The 15,993-nt window shown below is 39.8% G+C and overlaps 1 protein-coding gene across 23 annotated transcripts in view; it reads right to left on the bottom strand.

Moving 5' to 3' along the window:
- Positions 1-15,993, bottom strand: part of ADARB1 (adenosine deaminase RNA specific B1) — a 156,952-nt gene that overhangs the window by 36,822 nt on the left and 104,137 nt on the right. For 18 of the 23 annotated variants that reach the window (XM_063803354.1, XM_063803356.1, XM_024352330.3 and 15 more), the window contains 5 exon segments: positions 14,134-14,248; positions 11,823-11,991; positions 11,066-11,214; positions 9,982-10,101; positions 9,484-9,652 (listed from right to left, as the gene is read on the bottom strand). In XM_063803354.1, the coding sequence (XP_063659424.1) occupies positions 9,484-9,652; positions 9,982-10,101; positions 11,066-11,214; positions 11,823-11,991; positions 14,134-14,248 (722 nt within the window). 23 annotated transcript variants of the gene reach the window in all.

Genomic DNA, 15,993 nt, shown 5'->3' with positions numbered 1-15,993 from the left:
AGTACAGAGGTTAAGAGGTGAGAGGGGTGAACAGGCAGAGTACAGAGGTTAGGAGGTGAGAGGGGTGAACAGGCAGAGTACAGAGGTTAAGAGGTGAGAGGGGTGAACAGGCAGAGTACAGAGGTTAGGAGGTGAGAGGGGTGAACAGGCAGAATACAGAGGATTTTTAGGGCAGTGAAACTACTCTGGTCTCACACTGTGATGGTGGATACAGGTCATTATACATTTGTCCAAAGCCAGACAATGTGCAACATCAACAGTGAGCCCCATTGTAAACTGTGGGCTTTGGGTGATGATGATGTGTCCATGTAGCTTCTTCAATTGTAACGAATATAGCACTAGAGTGGGAGATGCTGATGATGGGGAGGCTGTGCATACGTGAGGGCACTGGGTATATGGGAAATTCTGTATCTACCACTCAATTTTCCTATAAACCTAAAACCACTCTAAATAATAAGGAATCAGTTGTTTGTATACTTATCTTTATGCCAAAATCATACTTTCTTAATTACTATCTTGAAATCAGGTAGTATTAGCCTTTTACTTTGTTCTTCCTTTTGAAAGTTGTTTAAGCTATTCTATGTCCTTTGCATTTCCATATGGATTTTGGAATCAGTTTGTCAATTTCTCCAAAAAATCCTGTTGAGATTTTGATTAGGATTGCATTGAGTCTATAGATCAATCTGGTGAAAACTGGCATCTTGACAATACTGAGTTTTCCAACCAGTGACCATGATGTATCTCTCCATTTATTTAGTTCTTTAATTTCTCTAGGCAATGTGTTACGGTTTTCAATATACAGCTTTCAGTGTATTGCTTTACACATTTCAATTTCAACTGCTTGTTGCAGGCGTAAAAAATATAACTGATTTTGTATTTTGCATTTTGGATCTTATATTCTGCCACAATGCTAAAATCATTCATTCATTCTCATAGTTTTGTATAATATCAATCTCATTTCCTACATAGACAAGTATGTCTGCAAATAAAGACAGTTTTACTTTTTCCTTTTCAATATGGATACCACTGATTTCTTAGGACCTTATAGCACTGGCTAGAACTTCCAATACAATGTTGAACAGAAGTGGGGAGAGCAGACAATCTTGTTTTGTTCCTGATCTTAGGCAAACACATTCAGTCCTTCCTTGTTAAGAATGACATTACCTGTAGATTTTTCATGTATTTCCTTTATCAGGTTGAGAAGGTTTCCTTCTATTTCTATTTTGCTATGAGTTTTTATGAGGAACACATGTTGGATTTTGCAAAATGCCTTTTCTGTGTCTTTTTAGTTTGTTAATATGGTGAATTATATTGATTTTTCAAATGTTTCATTTATCTTGGAATTCCTGGGATAGCCCCTACTTGGTCATGATGCTGTATTTGGTTTGCTAAAGTTTTGCTAGAACTTTTGGATCTATGTTCATGACACATTTTAACATGTAGTTTTATTTTCTTGTGGTGTCTTCATCTGGTTTTGGAACCAGGGAAATGCTGGCCTCACAGAATGAGTTGGGAAGTATTTCTTTCACTTCAATTTTGGAACATTTTGTGCAAAATGGGTATTTCTTCCTTAAATGTTTGGAATTCAATAGTGAAGCCACCTGAGCTTGGGGTTTTTCTTTTGTTGTCATTTTTGGTGGGAAAGGCTTTAAATTACAAATTCATTTTCTCTAATACATATAGAGAGCCCAAGTTATCTACTTCTTCTTAAGTGAGCTTTGGTAGTATGTGTCTTTCAGGAAATATGTCCATTTCATCTAAATTGTCAATTGGCATAGCCTTGTTTATAATTTCTCTTCACAATCCTTTTAGTATCTGTAGCATCTGTGGTAATTTCACCTCTCCCATTCTGATATTGGTAATTTTGTCTTCTCTCTTCCATTTTCCAGGTGAACTCTTTTCTTACACATTTGGTGCTTCACTGTTTCTTGCCCTCTCTCTGTCTTCAAGTGGCATCTCATCTTCCAGGGCCTCTCTACACGGAGGGGCAGCTTCTTATAGCCTGGTGGTCTCAAGGTAGTCACAACTCTCACATGGTGGCTGCCACCAAGAGGCAAGAAATGGAAGTTGCCAGGCCAATTAAGGCTATGCCAGAACTAGCACTGCATTACTTCCACCACATTCTCTTATTCAAAGCAGCCACATGACAGGCTCAGATTCAGGGGGATGGGACAGAGACATCACCTCTTAATGGGACAGTGGCAAGGTCACATTGTTGGAGAGGATTTTAGATGAGAGGCATTGGGGTGGGGCTATCTTTGTAAAATACAATACATCATAATTTTCAAATGTCCACCTTATTTGGTTACTCCTTCCCATACCTTCTCTTTGAAACCATAACCACAGAAATTATTGTAGCTCTACTATAGTAAAATTCTAGCATTCTTCTTTCTGACTGCATTAGCTGACTCTTTTTTAGCTCTCATTCTCTTACTACCACTACTCTATTCTCTAATTATAGATCCACCTTCTCTGCCTGAATGCCACAATCGACTGGCTTATTTCAAAGCAGCCTCAAACGTTCAAATTCTAGATAAATTTCTAGAATAATATGAAGGCTAAAAATTTGTTCTAGAAGAAACAAAAATTTAAGAAACTAGTAACCAGAAAAGGACCTGAAATTACAACTACAATATCTAGACTGGTCTCCTGCCAAAATGATGAGGATGACCATGAAGATAACTACAAAAAAAAAAAAATATATATATATATATATATGAGGACTGGATGTTTTCACTCTTGGGTTCTATACACTACTGTCTCACAGAAGAGACTTCAGAAAGTAGAACAAGAAGACAAACACACTTTATGAGGCTATATAACCTGGATTCCAAAATCAGATAAGAACAATTAAAAAGTTTAGAAAAAGTATAGGCCTATTTAACTTATAAACAAAAATCCTAAGTAAAATATTAGTCATCCAAATCAAACAGTATGTTAAAACAATGAGTGACTACAATAAAGTAAGGTTTATGTCAAAAATGCAAAAAGGTGGTCAACATCAGGAAATCTATTAATTATTTACCATTATTAAAAATAGACACACATAAAACATTTGATAAAGTTACATACCAATATATGATAATAAAAAGGCTCTAAGACAATAGGAATAGAAGAGAATTTTCCTAGCATGATGAAGGCTACCTACTAAAACCCTGTAGGAAAAACTGTACATCATGGAGAAACTTCACTCACAATCTCTCTGAGATTCAGGAAGAAAACAAGGACAGTGCTGTAACATATCATCCAAGGTCCTGGACAGCAGGAATAAAGAAAAATAACACTGGTATAACAAAAGAAGATATAGAACAGTCAATATCTACAGACTGTGACTTGGTACATTCAAGAACAACCAGGAAAGTATAAATAGAATAAGAAGTGAGTTAAGTTGCTGGCCATAAGGTTAACATTAAAAAATCAATGGTGTTTGGACTATGACTTCAACAAGATGGCAGTCTAGGAAGCTACAGGCCCTCTTTCCCCCATAGAGACCCTGAGTTAACAACAATATACAGACCAGAATGGCTCTGTGAGAACTCTGGAGACCAACTGAGAAGCTAGAGTATCCAGGCCATTGTAAAACTAGGAAGAGATTCCAATGAAAGGGATAGGAAATTTCACGATGTTTGGCATGCCTGTTTGCACCCCTTTCCCTAAATAGCAAGGTGCCCCCTAACTGGGAGGAAGCCTCCATACTGGGGCTCTTCTCTTGGGATGGAAACAAAAGAGTGGATTATTAGTCTGATGTTCTGGCTGTCTGGAGTCTGCCCAAAGGGCTGGTTTCTGTCTTGCCTGAGTCTCATCAGACTCAGTGATGAGACTGGTGCCAGAGTTTGGGAGCCACTAAAAACAGAGGCAAGCAGCACATTAGAGCTACAGTTTTCCAGGAAGACACCAGGAGAAGCAGGAAATCAGAAAAAGCATAAGAGGTCCTAGATTTTTTAGCCAGCTTGTTAGTGAAGAATTTTCTCTGTACACAGCCAGTACACAAAGACTGGGAGAGGTGGTTCTTTTTTCAAATGCCCAAATATTAGCAAAGCACACAAATAAACAAGGCATACAAGAAACAGGAAAACATGGCCCAACCAAAGGACCAAAAGTAAATTTCCAGAAACTGACCCTAAAGAAATGCACATCAGCTGTCTAAAAAAGAATTTAAAATATCTGTCATAAAGATGCCTATGAGCTAGAAGAGAACAAAGACAACTAAACAAAATAAGAACAACTTAGCAAGAACAAAATGAGCATATCAACAAAGAGATATTAGTATAAAAATGAGCCAAACATTCTGGAGCTGAAAAATACAATAACTGAACTGAAAATATCATTAAAGGCATGCAACAGAAGACTTGATGAGGTAGAAAAAATAAGACAGGTCACTGTCTTTTTTTTGAAATCACTGAGTCAGAGGAGCAAAAAGAAAAAAGAATGAAGAAAAGTGAAGCGAGACTAAGGGACTTATGGAACACTATCAAGCAGACTGATACAAGTATTCTAGGAATACCAGAAGGAGAAGAGGGAGAGAAAGGGGCTAAGAGCTTATTTGAAGAAATAATTGCTAACAATTTCCCAAATCTGTGGAAAAAAAGGGACCACACAAATTCAAGCTCAAAGAAATGAAATACAGATGAATCCAAGGAGAACCACACTAAGACACATTTTAATCAAACTGTCTAAAGTGAAGACAGAGAATCTTAAAAGCATCAAGTGAAAAGCCATTTGTCATATACAAGGGAGGATTCATAAGACCTGTGGCTTTCTCAGCAGAAACCCTGCAAGCCAGAAAGGAGTGGAATGATATATTTTAAGTGCTGAAAGAAAAAAAAAAAACCAACCCTGTCAACCAAGAATACTTGATCTGGCAAAACTGTCCTTCAAAAATGAAGAAGAAATTAAGACTTTTCTAGATAAACAAAAGTAGAGGGAGTACATTACCACTAGCCTGCTTTACAAGAAATGCTAAAGTGAGTCCTTCAAGTTCAAATAAAAAGACAGTAAATAGCAACATTAAGCTGTATGGAAAAATAAGGTTCTCCTGTAAAGGGAGGCACATGGACAAATACAGTAACCAATACTATTGTAATTTTGGTGCACAATATTTAAATGACAAAAACATTACAACTACAATGTATATTAATGGATATACAGTATATAAAGATGTAATTTGTGACTTCAATAACAAAGTGTGAAGGGGTGGAAGTAAAGAAGTAAAGTTTTACTACGTAATTGAAGTTTAAGTTAAAATAGAATGCTATAATTTAAAGACGTCTTATGTAATTGCAATGGTAACCACAAAGAAAATACCTGTAGAATATACACAAAAAGAAATGAGATTCTGTACCCCAGGGAGACAAAAGGAAAAAAAAAAAAAAGAAATGAGAATCCTATAGATATGGTTTAGCTATGTCCCCACCAAAATCCCATCTTGAATTGTAGCTCCCACAATTCCCACGTATTGTCGGAGGGACCCAGTGGGAGGTAATCGAATCATAGGGGCAGGTCTTTACCATGCTATTCTTGTGATAGTGAATAAGTATCATGAGATGTGATGATTTTATAAAGGGGAGTTTCCCTGCACAAGCTAGCTCTCTTTTGTCTGCTGTCATGTGAATTGTGCCTTTCACATTCTGCCATGATTGTGAGGCCTCCCCAGCCAGGTGGAACTGTGAGTCCATTAAACCTCTTTCTTTTGTAAATTGCCCAGTCTCAGGTATGTCTTTATCAGCAATGAAAATGGAAATGGACTAATACACCTATCATTAGAAAAAATAATGAAAGAAACACAAAGGAAGGCAGTAAGAGAATAAGGGAAAAACAAGCAAAAAGCTACAAGCATACAGAAAACAGCAAAATGGCAACAGTAAGTCTTCCCTATCAGTGATTACTTTAAGTCAATGAATAAACTCCCCAGTCAAAAGATACAGATTGGGTAAATGGATTTAAAAAAAAAACAGAATTCAACTATGTACTGTCTATAATAGACTAATTTTGGATCTAAGGATACATAGGCCAAAAGTGAAAGGATGGAAAAATATATTCCATGCAGATGGTAACCAAATGATAGCAGGAATAATGAATATGAAAAAGAATTCATTCAAACTATTAATGGATAAGAATATTGGGTCAGTAATAAAAAATTTCCCAATTAAGAAAAGCCCATGGCTGGGGGCAGTGGCTCATGCCTGTAATCCCAGCACTTTGGGAGGCCGAGGCAGGTGAATCACCTGAGGTCAGGAATTCAAGATCAGCCTGACCAACATGGTGAAACTCTATCTCTACTAAAAATACAAAAATTAGCTGGGCATGGTGGTAGGCGCCTGTAATCCCAGCTACTCGGGAGGCTGAAGCAAGAGAATCACTTGAATCCAGGAGGCAGAGGCTGCAGTGAGCCAAGATTGTGCCACTGCACTCTAACCTCGGTGACAGAGCGAGACTCCATCTCAAAAAAAAAAGCCCAGGACCAAATGTTTTCACTAGAGAATTCTACCAAACATTTAAGAATAATTACCACCAATCCTCCTGAGACTCTCCCAAAAAAACTAAAGAGAAGAGAACATTTCCAGGCTCACTCTATGATGCCAGCAGTACCCTGATATCAAAGCCAAAGACATGAAGAAGGGTAAAAAAAGCTACAAACCAGTATCTCTGATGACTACTGATGCAAAAATTCTCAACAAACCAAATTCAATAGCATATTAAAAGGATTATACATTATGATACTCCTGGAATGAAAGGATGGTTCAACATATGAAAATCAATTAATACATTACATTAACAGAATGAAGGGCAAAAGCCACATGATCATCTCAATTGATGCAGAAAAAGCATTTGACAAGATTTAACACCCTTTCTTAATAATAATAAATACATTCAACAAACTAGGAATAGAAAAAAACTAACTCAATGTAATAAAGGACATTTACGAAAAGACCACAGTTAATACTGTACTCAACGGTGAAAGACTGAAAACTGTTCTTCTAAGATCAGGTACAATGCAAGGATGTCCACTTTTGCCACTTCTATTTAACACAGTATTAGAAGTTCTAGCCACAGTAAGTAGGCATGAAAAAGAAATAAAGGGCATCCAAAATGGAAAGGAAGAAGTAAAGTTATATCTGTTTGCAGATGACATAATTTTATATGTAGAAAACCCTAAAGATTCCACAAAACTGTTTAAATAATAAACACATTCAGCAAAATCATAGGATATAAAATCAACACACAAAAATCAGTTGCATTTCCATGCACTAACAATGAATGATCTGAAAAGGGAATTAAGAAAACAATTTTCAATAGCACAAAAAAGAATAAATTACTTAGTAATAAGCCTAACCAAGGGGGTGAATGGCTTGTACAATAAAAATTATAAAACACTGCTGAAAGAAATGAAGATACAAATAAATGGAAATATATCGCATGTTCATGAGTTAGAAGACTTAATATTGTTAAGATGTCCATATTAACCAAAGCAATCTATAGAGTCAACATAATCCCTATCAAAATAACGATGGCATTTTTTGAAAAACTTCATCCAAAAATCTTTATGAAATCTCAGGAGACCCTGGATAGCCAAAACGACTTTGAAAAAAGAAGAATAAAGGTGGAGGATTCAAACTTCCTCATTTCAAAACATATTACAAAGCTACAGTAATCAAAACAGCATGACAATGGCATAAAGAATAGACATATGGAATAGAACAGACAGCACAGTAATAAACCCTTGTGTATATGTACAAATCATCTTCAACAGAGTGCAAGACTACTCAAAGGGGAAAGGACTTGCAGAAGACACTGCATCTTTTCAAAGGGCTAAGGATTACAATATCAACTATAAAAGGAACTCTGAAAATCAAGAGGAAAAAGGCATGAGATTCAAAAGACAAATGAACAAATGATATTAACAGACAACTCAAAGAAGGTGTAAGATGAACAGTTAATATGTAATTGAAGAGATGCCCAACATTCCTAGTGATAAAGAGAAATAAAAATTTAAACTATGAAGATATCAGTTTACAGAATGTGGGAGAAGCTAACTTAATGCACTATTGGTGTAAGTGTCAACTAGTGTGACTGCCCTGGGATGCAATCTGATATTATTCTGTGAAGTTGTATATGTGCATAACTCCTGAATATATGCCCCAAGAAACTCTAGCAAAGTCTATAATATCGTGATGGAGTTTGCATAAGTTGAAGGATATACAGGACTACATGTATAAGGGAGTTAGAAGAAATCTGGGTGTCCCATCATGAAGGAAATGGCCCATGACTATGAAGGAAGATTTGCAAAAGTCAGTAGTGAACTGGCTGTTGGTTAGAGCAACAGAAATAGCTCCAAAAATATAGGTTGAATGAAAATGTAAGAATCAGATAGGATTTATAGCATAGTATCATTTCTGTAAATTAGCAACAAATACTCCAAATAATTCTACTGTGTATTTTTCAAGAGTACACCCCCCTCCCCCACATCACACACACACACAAAGTTGACATATGCAAGTGTGGAGGTGGACTGGAAGGACAAATAATAAGTAAACACATCACAGTGGTCACCTGGGCTGTGGGCAATGGCCCAAAATGTGTGATTAATCCAGCTCCCTGTACTTGAGGTTGCCTGACAAGACCCACTGAAGGAAATCAACACAAAGGGCATGCAAACAATGAAAAGATGTGCATGTGCACATGCGTATGCATCAATTTTGACAGCTTCTGGATGGACAGTCAAAACCCACTCACTATGGGTGCCACAGTAGGGCTCTGAAGAGGGAGGTTTTAAACTTTATCATTGTATGCTTTTTACCATCTGCTTATGTTACTTTTTTTTTTCCAAATAAATATTAGTTTAAAAATGAAAACAAAGAACTACTGGAACTGATACCATCTGAAGAAATGGGTTTTCTATGATCTGCTCTGGATACAGGCTTCTGAAAGATGAATATCTCCCAGGTGCCTGCTGACTACAGAAGTGTGTTTGCAGGGCCCTCCTCTAAGCCTAACCCACACCCAGGCACAGAATGGCTGGGGATGCTCTCTGTGCTTAGAACACAATGCTTGTGACAGGGTTTGCATTACTTTTAAAATGCAAATATCAACTACCTAAAATGTTAACTGAATGATGAAAGTGACCACTGAAGTTGCATCTACTACTAATGAGGAGAAGCCAGTAGTTTTAAGATGTCATGGCCTGTAGCCCATTAAAAACATCAGTTTAACCCAGAAGCCCACGTTAAAAATAAGTGTAAACTCTGAGACGCTTGGATAGGAATGTTAGAAGCGTGGAGCCTCCTGTGTCTAGGTCCTGCTGCTGCCCCTCACGGGGGTCCCAGCACCACCTGTTTAGAACCTCAGTCCTTCAAAGAATACTGTGGAACACCTGAGTGGGAAATGGGGCCAAAATTCAAATGGTTGTGGAAAAGGGAGGTTGGCAAACAGTATGGATGAATCCTGTGTGCAGGGAGGTGGCCACAGGGAGCCCCCGCCCCTTACCGTGCAATCTTGTCACTGCAGGACATGGTGAGCAGCCGCTCCCCTTGCAGCACCCCGTCCCACGTTTGGATGCTCGCATTGGAGCGCACTGGAATCGTCCCCTCACCAGACTCTATTTTGGTCCGTAGCTGTCCTCTTGCTTTACGATTTGGGTGTCTATCTGCTGGTTCTAAGAGAGAAAAAGAGTTAAAACCCCACAGGTAGTAAACCATCTATTTGATTTATTGAAAAGCACATTTAACAATAGCTTATAAATTTAAAATACAGTCTGTGCATATAAATGCATATGTTTATGCCATACATACAAAATACACATACAAAATAAGTATGTGAAGCTGAGAGGCTGGGTATGGTGGCTCACACCTGTAATCTCAGCACTTTGGGAGGCTGAGGCAGGTGGATCGCTTGAGCCCAGGAGTTTAAGACCAGCCTGGGCAACATGGTGAAACCCCATCTCTATAAAAAATATAAAAATTAGCCAGGTATAGTGGTACATGCCTGTAGTCCCAGCTCCTTGGAAGGTTGAGGTGGAAGGATCGCTTAAGAGCCCAGGAGGTCGAGGCTGCAGTGAGCCATGATTGCACCACTGCACTCCAGCCTGGGTGTAAGAGCGAGACCCTGTCTCAAAAAAAAAAAAAAAATTATATGAAATTGAGTAGGAAGGACATAACACAAACAAAATTCACAAAAGTGGTCTCCAAGGGAGTTGGGGAAATGGGGTTTTCACTTTAACTGAAATGATTTATTTCTATCATTAAAAATGCACTGAAGCAAATAGGACAAAATGCTAACATTTGCTAATTCTGGGTGATGGATACTTGGGTGTTTGCCATGTTATTTTCCTCTATATTTTTAAAATTTCCAAAATAAATCTAGACAGATGCAGAAATAAACCCATGGAAAGTATGGTAAAACATCCATAGTGAGTATTTCTGGGTTACAGGAATATGGGTGATTTTAATGTTCTTATATTTTAAAAATAGTTAGCAATTTTCCACAGTGAGTATGCCTGTTGCTTTTATAAACAAGGAAAGTGATGTAATAAGACGTTCTATTTGGAATAAACAATGCCTAAGAGCTTGGGAGAAGGGATGTAGATACAAAACACTAAAAAACAAAAGTGCTAACCTCAAATGTAAAGAAGGATGGAAAAAAATATGATCACAATAGTGGTTTCACTTTTCACTAGTGTTTATCTGCTTCTGAAATATCAGGCAAATAAATACTTTAATTACACATTTAGCAAATTAGAATTTCTCAGAAATATGGAGGATCACATACACCTCTGATTTAGAGATATTTATTACCCAAATTTAAATACTGATACAATTTTAATCTAATATTCTCGCTTCATTCTAATTACTTGGTTAATTACAATCGGCATTTTTCATTCATTAAAGTTTTCTAATTAAGTTATTAATTGGAAAGAAAAAAATCCATGCTTTTATAGAGACTCTTATCAGATCCACATCCAAGTCTAAAAAGAAAAAGAAAAAAAGGAAAAGGGATATTAACATAGGTTAGTTTTTATCTGTTAACATTTTCTTGAGAAACTGGCTTGTTGAAGAATCTCGTCTCATACCTTCCAGGATTGGCTCATGTGGTGAGAAGATTCTGGCATCTCCACAGGGAGAGGTGCTGATGTACAGATGAAACTGGACATTCTCCTTCAGCCTAAACCCCCCTCGCTCTGATTTCTGAAAGATGGATCTTTTTTGATCATCTTTGTTACTGAAAGGAAAAAAGTTGCAAAAGTAACATTTAAAGCTGTATATAGTGAAATTTTAGTCTATCATTTTCAGAGGCTAGTATTTTCCACAAGGGAAAGATAAGTTTGAACTGGAATATTTATTTTACATGTTTAGGGTAATTAATACAGTTCTTGTCAGTCAATAATGGATATGTCATCAGAATGTGAGTAACCTTTCCTTCTTCCAATTTATGACTTCAGAACAGAAAGACCACATACAAAAAATGGCTTTGTAAAGAAAAGGAGTTTGGATACATGACTAGCTCATTCTAGAAACAGTGACTAGAATAAAAATTACCATCTTTACCTGGCAGTTTGGGAACTTCTATTTATACAGCATACAACAAAATCACATGGTCTTAAACACAGACTTGAAATTTATGACCATGTTATGTTATTGTATGTATGTGTGCATATGTGTGTTGAGCATTGTGGAAGAATGGGATCCAGCCTTATTGTTGCTAATTAAAGTTATGATTTTGAGAGATTTTCCATGATTACAGAAACAATGAAAGGTTTTGCAATGTTTTCTAATGGAAGAATATTTTTTAAAAAGAGCTTCCTGTCCTTATTTGTTTACTAAACTTACTTTAAGTAAAGCTCAAGTTGTGTATAAAGAAATCTGAGCAAGGATCTCCGAGATATTATTTCTGCATGGCAGTCATTTAATGCAAGGCCACGATCACTCATGTATTCACCATTAATACATTTTGTTCCTGTAGAAACACTTATCACCTTGGCATCTTTAACATCTGTGCCTGAAAAAAAAAAAAAGAGACACTATTTTCTGTAATTCACAGTAATGTTTGCCTAACTGTGCTCCTGAAGTCTGACTCTTATTCTCAGTGACTTAACTTTTCAGGGGCCAACAGACTTTTCAAGCTCATCTTCATGCATATTCTTACCACCTATTTTTTAAGTGGGCAAATGTATACATGCAAACAACCTCCTATTGAGGACTCACTTTGTGACATTTCTGGAAAGCCAACCATCGTCATTGCTTAGTGTCCAGACACTAAACTCAAGGAAGTCATTTCCTCTGGTATGCAACAGCATCTTTTCTTGAATGCCCACAATTAGAACACAGCTGGGCAACACTATGGAAAGGTGGACTAACTGGTCTGGTAATTAATCTTGACATCAAATATCAAAGTACTGAAGAGATTAGGAAGGAGGGGTTAACGGCACCCAGAGGAATAAGAAGGAAAACAGAATTAACTTGTGATGTTTTCATTAGTAAACTGTCACCATGTAACCACACTGGGAGTGAAATCACAAGTAGTGGTGAACTCCCACAGACACATCACTCCGTCTCAACTTTGTGAGATAAACCACTGACCAGAGGTGTGATGCCAGGACCCTGGAAGTTACCTGCTGGGAAACTCGCATCCACTACAGCTGAACCAATGGTGTGCACACCATGTGGCAGGTATGCACCAGGTCTGTTAGGTAAATTGTCCTCACTGCATTCCCACGATGTCCTCTGAGGCTCATGCTACTAATGTCTCCACTGTATAGACGAGGGAACTGAGGCACAGAGGCCTTGTAACCTGCCCAAGGCCACTCAACCAGCGGGAGCCCCCTGAACCAGCTGTCTGGAGTGCCAAGTGCTCCAGCGTCCTGGCTTCAGATGTAAACTATGGCTCTGAGCAAGTGGTTTCAGGTGAAATATACACTAAGATGTAAGGTGTTCCCAGAAGGTGATCGGCCTCTTCTAAGGTGGTTAAAAACAACAACAACAAAAACAAAACAACAACAACAAAAAAACGATGAAAGAACATGACCAGCTCACTCACCCATGCCGCTGGAAGAGGCAGGGAGTCTTACCTAGGGAACTACTCTATTCAGTCGTTGTGGTGTTCACCTTTGATTAATGTAAAAGATAGCAGTAAGGAGAGAGGTAAAAGGGGGAGAAGATACAGGTACAAAACATTAGAATAGAAGCTGCTGTTCGGGTGCTTCCTCCTCCCTGGACACGGCACAGCAAGGAAACAATGGTCATGAGCAGAGCAGCCAGGTTTCTTAGGGCAGCAAGAGGTGGGTCAGTGAAGAGGGCTGCAGAGTCTGATAGAGGTGACCCCTCAGGGGGAAAGGACAAGAAAGTCACATACCAAGAACTGGGGGTTTCTCCGGGGCTGGTGGATGTAGACAGAGAAACTGTCCCCAGCTTCCTCCCTGACCTCTAGGGCCTGCTTCCTGCATCTGGCTGTCCAGGCTGGGCTGAGCAGATGCTGGGCACAGAGACGGCCCCACATGACAGGGGTCCTCTCCCTGAGTCTTGCTTCACCCTGGGGAGCCAGCCACTGGCCAAGGATGTGGCTTCCCTTCCCAGGAGCTACCCACAGAGAGATGCTGCTGCGTGTTCTCACTCCCGGGATATGGGGAGAGGATCGGGGGTTCCTTTTGCTACTGGGAACTTCTAGACTAATTTAATAGGGTTTCTTCTATTGTTCTAAATTGTGCTTTTTTTCCCCACGGATTTTCTACTCTTGCTAGAGCTTTCTCCCTCCTCAAAGGAAGTTACACCGAAACTTATCTGGCATCGTTAACATTAACTGATACAATAGATAGGCTCTACTTTCAAATAAAGCAAGAATTAGTAAGCCCCTTGCCATCTTCCAGAGCAGATTGAGGCCATTCACAGGATGAAGATGACAGGAATCAAATATTAATATAGTATGCTTTCTCCAGATAAAACAAACTTAGGTTAAAAAGATGAACATTTTGGGAAAAAAGCTTGTAAGTGCAGTTCGTAAACTTGCATATGGCAGACATTTTGAAGAAGAAAAGAAGTAACCATCTCCCGTCGGTGTGGCACAGTGGTTTTTGTCGATTGAGAACATTTCACATTTGTCAGACATGAAAACAGGCAGGGTTACATACAACACCAAGATGGTTACCTGTTGTCATGACGACTCCAGCCAGCACTTTTCTGCGAGCGTGAGGGGAGGAGAAGTTGTCGGTCAGGTCACCAAACTTACCCAGGACCAGGCGTGAGACAGCGTCAGCTAAAACCTGTGTGGGAAGCACAGATGCAGGTTAGGGGCCAGATGCAGCTGGGAGCAGGGCTCACTCTCTCAATGCTGCACGCACTCTCCCTTATGGAGTGACACAGGCTGCTTCTCATCTGGAAAACCACACAGGTAAATCTGGCAAACAAGTATGTGTGTCTGTTTCTTCCAGAACATTCCTTGGAAATAGACACCCCAGGATCCTGCCAGGCTCTGGCTGAGTCCTTTGCCACCCGCGTGGGGCCAGTGTGGAGTGTGGGCACCACACATGAGCATCCCTCCAATCCTCACCGCAGGCCAGCCCGGCCCTCAGGAGGAAACCGAGGCAAACAGGCAAAACTGCCTGCTCAGGGCCACCTGCCCACGCCTACGCCCACCTAGTATGGCCCTCCCACCCCCCTTGCCCTCTCTCACATGCACACACGGTGTGGCTCAGTCAGCTCCAGGGCCACACATAGCTGGGAGCACAGCCCAGGATGATGTGCAAAATCACAGGCAAGAGAAAGGGGCGGCTTGGAGATGCGATCCAGTGAAAGAAGCCACAAGCTGTGCACAGCACCTCCCTCAAAGGCGCCACCGAGAGGCTTCTCAGTCATTCCAGCCTCTCCACACAAATGCACTCTGACTCCGCTCACTCGCCCAGACGGTATGATAGAATCGTGTACCAGAGAACAGCACGGGGAGGGAAAGCGCTTAGACGTTCGGAACACCTGCACAGGTATATGCTCAGGTCAGACAGACATCTGTATTAAAGTGCTTCTGAGAACAGATGTATTTGTTGGATTTTGGACATGGTCTTATGGCTTATGATTTATCTTGGATATAATGAGCCCATGGCATTTTGGGAAATGATGTCTGCTGGGAGGTGGGTGTTAAGAGCCAGTTTCAACTCATGTCCCACCAATTTCACACTTGTCTGGAAAATCAAATGACTACTAGGAAAACCCAGCATCCCCAGGTTGGTCCTTAATAAAATATTTCTGAAATGAGTAGAAAAGATAGTTGTCAGGATGTTTTTCTCTTATCATTGCACCAGCAAGTATCAGTGAGCACCAGAGGACAGTGTTCAAGACAAGTCATGCGGAGAATGGACAGAGGCTTTGGTGGCAGGGATCCATGCACCCGCAGGCAGCGGCATCTGCAATGCAGGGGCGAGCGGACGCGAGGAACTGAGGCTGTGACAGAAACACAGGACGTGGCCAGGGTGCCAGAGGGAAGGGGCGACGCATTCCAATTGGCCAGGGTGCCAGAGGAAAAGGGCGATTCATTCGAGTTTGCAGAGAAGAAAAAGTCATAAGAAGATTAGGGATAAGCCAGAGGAAATAAAAGTTTCCATTTCATATAAGATTAGGCGAATCTCCAAACTTTCAAAGAGAGGCGAAGAACTTTAACTTCAGAGTAAGTTCCGAGAGCCTCACTCTGAGGTCTGGTGCTGGGGCTGATGCTTGTTAACGCAGACATCTGAGGCACGTGGCCAGGGCTCAGCACCCCGTTGAGGGGATTACTGGTCTCATTAACCTGTATGGTTAATGAAGGACTTCCCTCTTAATTTGGGGGACAGATATAAGAACAAAAAAAAATGTTCTTAAGAGTTAAACCCATGCCACACAGTCCCAGGCAGCACCATTTACCTGCAATGACACGCAGGGATGACTGACCTACGTCCTTCAAGGGTTACTCTAGAAAAAGAGTGAGGGTTTTCCACCCATCCTAGAATGCACATTTGGAAATTTCCTGTTGAAAGACAAT

The sequence above is a fragment of the Pan troglodytes genome, chromosome 22 (assembly GCF_028858775.2).
Source record: "Pan troglodytes isolate AG18354 chromosome 22, NHGRI_mPanTro3-v2.0_pri, whole genome shotgun sequence".
Lineage (NCBI taxonomy): Eukaryota > Metazoa > Chordata > Mammalia > Primates > Hominidae > Pan > Pan troglodytes.
This window is presented reverse-complemented; position numbering and strand designations above follow the sequence as displayed.